Source organism: Arachis ipaensis, chromosome B09 (genome assembly GCF_000816755.2).
Source record: "Arachis ipaensis cultivar K30076 chromosome B09, Araip1.1, whole genome shotgun sequence".
Lineage (NCBI taxonomy): Eukaryota > Viridiplantae > Streptophyta > Magnoliopsida > Fabales > Fabaceae > Arachis > Arachis ipaensis.
In genome coordinates this window covers 129,029,913-129,037,546 of record NC_029793.2, presented here as the reverse complement: position 1 = coordinate 129,037,546, position 7,634 = coordinate 129,029,913, and the positions used below count along the sequence as shown (strand labels likewise).

Sequence of the window (7,634 nt, the reverse complement as noted above, 5' to 3'; positions counted from 1 at the left end):
TGGTATTGTTATTAATAACTACAGAGTTCACCACCAATCCACGTAGTCACAACTAGAAAATGGATTAATACAGACAGATTTACAGACGGATTTGGTCTTTATTACAGACAGATTTTTGGTTACCGACGAAATTACCGACGGATTTTGTCCCTCTGTAAAAGTCATGTCGGAAATTATTTACCGACAGATTTTTTCCGTCGGAAAATTACAGACGAATTTTTACCAGTTACCGACGGATTTTGCCTCTGTAAATTTTCTATCCATTTCCCAAAGGCGACAAACTTTCCGACGGATTTTCCGTCTGTAATTACAGACGGATTTTCAGACAGATTTTTTGTCTGTAATTACAGACGAATTTTCAGACGGATTTTTCGTCTGTAATTACAGACGAATTTTCTGACAGATTTTTCGTCTGTAATTACAGACGGACAGACGAATTTTTCGACAGATTTTCTGTCTGTAATTTGAATTTTGGAAAATCATCCCACGTTCTGATTACAGATAGAAAATCCGTCTATAAATCCGTCAGTAAGGTAAAATAGAATTTTTTTGAATTCTTTCATTGCAAAATAAATACTTTAGATTTTTTTTCTAAATTTACTCCATCAAACACACGATAAATTAGAAAAAATAGAAAGCCAAAAATCACATAAATAAACATAATATTCATTACATGATACCTATAAAATTGGATGTTATTTTTCAACACCATTAGTCAATATCTCACTGTCTCAATAAAAAGATACCCCAAAAAAATAAGATGACCATCCCAATAAACAAGTTCCTCATTATAGTTACTTTCCTATGAATATAATCATATCATTAAATTAATCCCTAAAGTGCTACTTCAGGATGCTAAAATTCAACTCCACTCCACAATTAGGAGGGGGTTCTTATCAGAATTTTCAATAGATCAAGCAAATTACAAATCAAGAGTTAATTTTCCTCATTCAAGCATGATGCTGTTGTTGTGACTTGTGAGAGGAGCTACTCCTGCAGTTGCACTTTGTTTATTCAGCCAAGGACCAAAAAGGTTCACATCCCTTAAAGGTTCCAATTTGGTGGTGGAGTCATGAAGGTTCCAATTTCAGTTCTTGTACCTGAGAAAACACTATTATTAAACTACTTGATAGTTAAAGAAGTCATGTGCAATAATAAAGTTGTATTATATTAAAATTTAAATTCTTAATATTCTTTAAACAAAAAAACGAACTGATTATTGAATTAAATTGGTTTAAAATAATCATATAGTATTGAATCTATTATAAAGAATAAAGTATACGAATTATCACATTGACATCATTATTATATATAAGAAACAAATGAAGCTAAGCCAAATAGCTAATTAGATAGCAGGGTTGTCTTGAGTTCTTTTCTTAATATCTTGTCGATTGAAGATTTTGGGATTGCGTCAATGAAAATTACTCTATGTAGCCTCTTGTAAAATACTACCTATTCGCAACAATTAAATTGAAAAATGTCATGCATTGTCTTATTAATTAATTATTTCTTATCAAATACAATTAAATTAATCAAGTATAAATCATTTACCTGTTTAGCTATAAAGTCCTTGACAGCATCTTCAGTAATAGGATCAAATAGGATCATTTGATGACCTCACCACAAAAGCAACTGGAACTTCACCAGCTACATCATCTTTTTGCCTATATATGCATATGTGTGCAACAAACCATTTAATTACTTATTATTACTCAATAATTATTATTAACTAATAGCTAGCTTAATTAATTTCAAAGATACATATAATTATATATGTATACTTACGGGACAACAGCTGCATCTTCAATAGAAGGGTGGCTCATGAGAATTCCTTCAAATTCTGCCGGAGCCAATGCATCAATAAAAGATGCTAGAAAAAAAATATACATAAGCATATTATTTGTGCTACTCTATTCAATGGTAGAATGGTTTAAGTTAGATGACTTCATGAATCTTTTCTTAAATTAACAATGGATGCAAAAATCAGTCCACAGATCAAGATAAAGAGACTCAAAATATAAGTTTTGCTTTCATGTTATCTGACTCTAGAGAAGGGTCAGTATGAATGTGTAGTAGGTAAGTTTATTAGCTTGAATTTGGCAAGAAGCTGATTTTACAACCAAAACTTCGAATGTTAACTACTGACTTTTGCACCATGGCTCCAAATTTAAGAGTTTTGGTAGTATTGCAAGTCTGTCTCATCTAAAAATAATCTTAGACCTTGTAAAGCAGAAAAAGCCATGAACATACCTGATTTAGTTTCCCCTTTGTGAGAATCTTCTATATAGTCTTCCCTTATCTCCACAAGACCCTCCTGTGCCAAAATCAAATATCATCACAAGCAAATCAATCAGTTAAGAAAACTTCATGAACACTTTCATATGCATGCATGATGAAAGCACAAGACGGATCAAGTCCCATTAATTTTAAAGTCAAAGAGCTTATCAACGGTGACAGGAAATGCCTTCTTTTCACGCACAGTGTAGCGTAGCTTATCATGCTTATCATAGCGCAATCCAACACCAAGTGTTGCTGATAACTACATTACAGTATCACATAACAAGAATTAATTAATTTAATTTGAAAATACGATTAGGGCTTGGGAGTAAAACGGAACTGACCGAGGGGTAGAAATGTCTAATTTGGGCACTCAGAGAACTGGCTTGCCCGACTCTGGTATCAAGCTCTCCATGAACCTGCCAGAACAGTGCCACGTACACAAACCCCAACTATAAGGAGAAATATTTCTTCAATTACAGCATAGCATTTGATGGACAAAAAACACTGTTACCTAGAAGAAAGTGTTTGAGTCGATTGGGACTTTCTCCTTCGCATGGATTCTTAGAGCTTTGAAATCTCCTCCATATCTCTGAGATGTCTCCATTTTTTTTCTCACTCGACTATCCCCTACTATCTTCAGTAGGACTTTAGATTGTTTATTCCATAAAACCCTAAAACATGCTACGTTTTTTTTTTTTCAGTTGATGATGCTACGTTTTTTTATTTGGTGTAACTGTATAAGGCTTTCTTTTCCTAGTTCTTATCTATGGGCCCATTTGCTGTCCACTCTCTTGGGCAACATAAGCATATGGTAGATGGGTTTGTTTGCACACAAAAAGCTTTTTAGGATTAGCCCCAAATAGGGTAGGGACAAGCAGGTACATATAGCCTATAGGCATTACTAACTTAGAATGTCAATAGAATAACACACAAATTCAAAGAATCTTCAAACAAGATAGCAACCTTCACCACTGCTTATACTACAGAACAGCAGAACACACACCATTAACATGAATAATATATTTAATGCTTGCGAGAGTAAGAGAAAGAGGGGTACCCTCAAACGATCAGAGAGAATAGAAGGAGTGATGAGCTTGAATTTGGGAGCTTCAGAGAGGAGCTTGTCATAAGTACCCTGATCAAATAGCACCTGGTTGTTCACCTTCTCCTTTTGCTTTCCCTTGCTCCACTTCTGTTATTCACATTCACAATAACAAAAAAATCCAAACTTTAAAATCTCCAAAATTACCCAATAGGTCAACCAATGATTCATTTAGGGCCTAAAAAAAAGGTAACATTTATTTTAAAATTAAGGTCTAAAATTGGTTAATGCATATGGCCATGGGAGTCAAGTGACATTCAAACTACAAGTCAAACACCACACATATCAAATATCTGCTTAGAATGTATGTCTACTATGATTTACACAGCTAACAATAAATTCAATCTATTGTTCCAATATAAGGTCAACATTTTGCCTCCATTCACTAGTGTATTATTTATCTCTAATTCAGATTCACGTGGGAAATCAATAATTTCCATATCATATCATAGGACCTTGGTATTCTAATTATAAAACATAAAAGATCAAGAAGAATTTGGCCAACTTCAAAAGACATCACAGCAATTTAATTATTTGGTGCTTTAATTAAAAAGTAAAATACAACATAAGGAGTTATTTTGGTGGCCATACTATCATAGGCAAAGTCTGTTTCATGGCCATTTCCTTGATGTGCATCAAGATCAATGATCATCACCCTAAAGATTTTGCAAACAGTTAGAAGATAATTCTAATTTGCACGTGTTAAGAGCATGTCCTAACTTGCAATGATAAAGCCTAAACGACAGTTATACTACCTTGATATATTCAACCGAACCAAAGCAAAGTGGATGCAAAGAGAAATATCTGCATAAGCACAAAATCCATCTCCTTTTTCTGCAGAGTAGTGATGAAATCCTCCTCCTACGTTAATGGCCCATCCTCTCTCTTTTGCAAGTTTTGCAGACAAAATAGTTCCACCAACCTACTGCAGTAATAAGAATAAGACGGGAGTGGATCCTCTCCAGTGAATAAAAAACTGGATGGTGTGCAGTGTTTAATCTAACCATTCACCACATTCTCTCTCTTATTTATTTCTGGTCCCACTATTAAAATCAAAGGTGAGAGATTGCACTGTATTTTGTCAAGTGTTGAAAAAACTGGAGAGGATCCATTTCCGAATAAGACCTGAATTTTGGAGAAGCTAAACAGACAAAACAACGAAAATGAACAAGGGAAAAGAAAGTTACTTCACCTGCTTCCAGAATGGATAAAGAACTTGTTGTTGCACAAGACAGTTGGGAAATAACCCCATCGGAGGGACCTACGTTTATTATTCTATATCAGTGAATATTTAGCATGTCAACTGCATAAAGTTCCAGCAATTACCAATTTTGTACAAAATAACAAAATAATAAAAAACAAATACACAAAAGCATTCCAATAAATATGTAAGTTTATTTTCTTGATTTCTTCCTATTGTACAAAAGGAAAGATAAAGACTAACTACATACCCTTTCATGCAAGGGCACCATAAGTAATGAAAATCAAGGAATGAGAAGTATCAACATTGTTAAAAGAAAACATTGTTAAAAGAAAAGTGTCAAGCTAATTTAACCAATCAAACTGAAAAGTGAGACTTATAAAAAAATGCAGAATTCAATTCTATGATTTTTTAGCAACCAAACAGTAACAGAAACCAAAAAATAAAAAAGAAGCAGTGCGTCTGTGTCTTAAATCCTTGATCCAATAAAAGTGAAACATCTCTTCAAAAAGGGGGAAAATGAATACAAATTAGTTCCCTGGAGTTAAGTTTGCTAAACAACTCAGCAAAATGTAAAAATTGAAGAAGCACAAACATAAACACCAGTAACTAGTAAGCTTTTCTTAAAATAAAGAAGTTTAGAAGGAAACTAAAAGTGGATAGTAGATAGGAAGTCTAAAACAAAAAAACTGCAGGAAATACAGAAATCACTAGATTTCCAAGCAAATTATCTTCTTTCTGAAAATGGAGAAAATTTTACAAAAAACTAATAAAGCCCTACGAAGAAAGGTATAGCAATTAAATTAATGTATGTTTGCAAGCAATTCTAAGAGAAAATACAGATAACCCAAAGTGAGCAAACAGAATAAAAAAAAGGATGCACTTGTTAAGTCTATCAGGCAGATCATATATGAACTATTCTTCAACAAGGATGAAAAATATGTGAAGAACAATGTGAAACCAGAAAGGACACATCTAATAGCTCTAATACCTGAACTTTACGGAGAAGATTGCAAGTACGATGCAGCTTCTCTATGTGCTCCCTTTTGTCAAAAAGAGAAGTGTTAACGCTGTCACTCCTTGACTGCATAGACATTATCTGCAACAACCAGAAAAAACACACATTCCTATCAAACTCAATTCGAATCGGATTGAGTAAATTATAGCTACAACTACCTTCTCAAGAAGTTGCTCCATGTTTGAACCTTCACGAAATTCCCCAATTTAACGATTCCAAATCAGAACCGAACAAACAGAAAACAATCATAACGAAATGCGAAGAGGCTTGGAGGGGATATCGTCGGATAAAAAAGCACAAAAGCAGAGTATGATAAACCTAAAATTCGCACAGAAAAATTGAGCCCTAAGATTTATCACGAAGAACAGAATCACAAAATTAGGATATATATACCTGAAATTTGAGATGGTTATGAGAAGAACCGAGAGAGTGAGTTGAGATTAGATGGAAGAGGAGCTAGAGGGAGCAGATGCGATGAGAGCAGCGGCAGAGAGAGCTCTGCGACCATGGGAGTAGATGCGACGAGAGCGGCGCTGGAGGGATCTCGTGCAACGCAAGGGATGAGAGAGAGATTGTGCGACACAACGGCGGCAGCGGCGGAAGAAGCAGAAGTAGCAGCCACGGAGAGAAGTAGCTCGTGCTAGGGAGAGGAGAAGAAGCTTTCATTTGCAAGAAGCTCATGTTTCATTTACCTTTAATTCAATATTTTAGACGGAAAATTTTAAATTACAGACGGATTTTCCGTCTGTAATAATTTAATAAAACGCACCATTTTGTCTACTTATTTACAGACGGAAAATCCGTCTGTAACTATTTTCTACGAAAAAAAAATTAATTTTTTCGACGGAATTATCGACGGATTTTGTTTTCCTTCTGTAATTTATGCTAATCTATTCTTTTGATTTTCCGACAAAAAATTCCTCTGAAATTTCCTCTGTATTTCCGTGGGATAAAATCCGTCGAAAATATCCGTCTGTAATAACTAGTTTTCTAGTAGTGAGTCATCGTAACTTGTAAAGGATCTGTTAATAATGTTCACCACACTTGAACCTTGTTTTCTGAAGATTCTATAACTTCTTTCTAGCTAAATTGTTCAGATGACCGCAAAAAAGTCAACCAACCACCACTTTTATTCCATCTTTTTTGCTGATATATCCGCTCAACTTTCATAGTGTTGTTTGAGCGTACCTGGAATAGTCCATATCCTTCCAAGAGAGCAAACAACTAAGCACACCGCACCTGTCAAGTGAGCTCACAATGCAACCAATAAACAAGTGAAAAGCAATTTCAATAGACTTATAACATAATACACACATATTATCATTCTGGCTAATAACACTTAATCTACATGATCTTTTTTTTATATTCACTCTACCAACTAGTGCAAACCAAATAAACAACTCAATTTTTGGTGGGACGATTTATCTCCAAATAGTATTAATAAAGCTATAACTTATGATATCCGTAAAAAATATTTCTGTCTATAACACGTATACAAAAAAATTAATAAAATAAATACCTATTTTATCAAATTTTTAAACCACTTTATCTTTTCTTCCAATTATCAATTTCACTAAATATAAAATCGCATAAAATTAATTTACTAATTCCAACTCCCATTAAAATAATTTTCGTCTCCCATTAAAAATTTCCCTTAAGCCTTTTATTACAATATGAAAATATATAAGACCTAAGCAAAACATATTATTGACAAGAATATCTGAAAACGTGTTTTTGGACTATCAAGTATCGAGAATGGATTTTACTATTTTTTTAATATTTGAGAGAATAAAATATAATCTCTCACCTTTAATTTTATAAGTGGGATCAAAATTAAATAAAAGAAAAAACAATAAAAAATAAGTTCTTACACTGAACAATAGACACCATCCTATTTTTTTTTATTAAAGAAGATTCACTCCCATTAAATATCAACCACGTTAGTAAAAAAAATATAAAGTTGTGATTCCAATATCTCAAAAGTGACACGTTATCAAAGAAGCACAGAAATGCATTGAAACCAATAAACACTT

At 33.5% G+C, this 7,634-nt stretch overlaps 1 protein-coding gene across 7 annotated transcripts; it reads right to left on the bottom strand.

Annotated features, from left to right (window-relative positions):
* LOC107618240 (histone deacetylase 2) lies at nt 631-6,300 on the bottom strand. Of its 7 annotated transcripts, none has more exons than XM_021110385.1 (10): nt 5,995-6,297; nt 5,751-5,919; nt 5,575-5,715; nt 4,575-4,643; nt 4,248-4,304; nt 3,338-3,472; nt 2,251-2,314; nt 1,786-1,840; nt 1,552-1,664; nt 631-1,100 (listed from the first exon to the last, which is right to left on the bottom strand). In XM_021110385.1, exons 2-9 carry the CDS (start codon nt 5,778-5,780, stop codon nt 1,595-1,597), a joined length of 621 nt encoding a protein of 206 aa, XP_020966044.1. In that variant the 5' UTR covers nt 5,781-5,919; nt 5,995-6,297; the 3' UTR covers nt 631-1,100; nt 1,552-1,594. The 7 variants fall into 7 exon arrangements, with proteins under 7 accessions (XP_020966044.1, XP_016175737.2, XP_020966045.1 ...); XM_016320251.2 differs by having other exon boundaries at nt 1,786-1,870; nt 5,575-5,682; nt 5,760-5,919; nt 5,995-6,293; XM_021110386.1 differs by having other exon boundaries at nt 1,786-1,870; nt 5,575-5,682; nt 5,760-5,788; nt 5,995-6,293.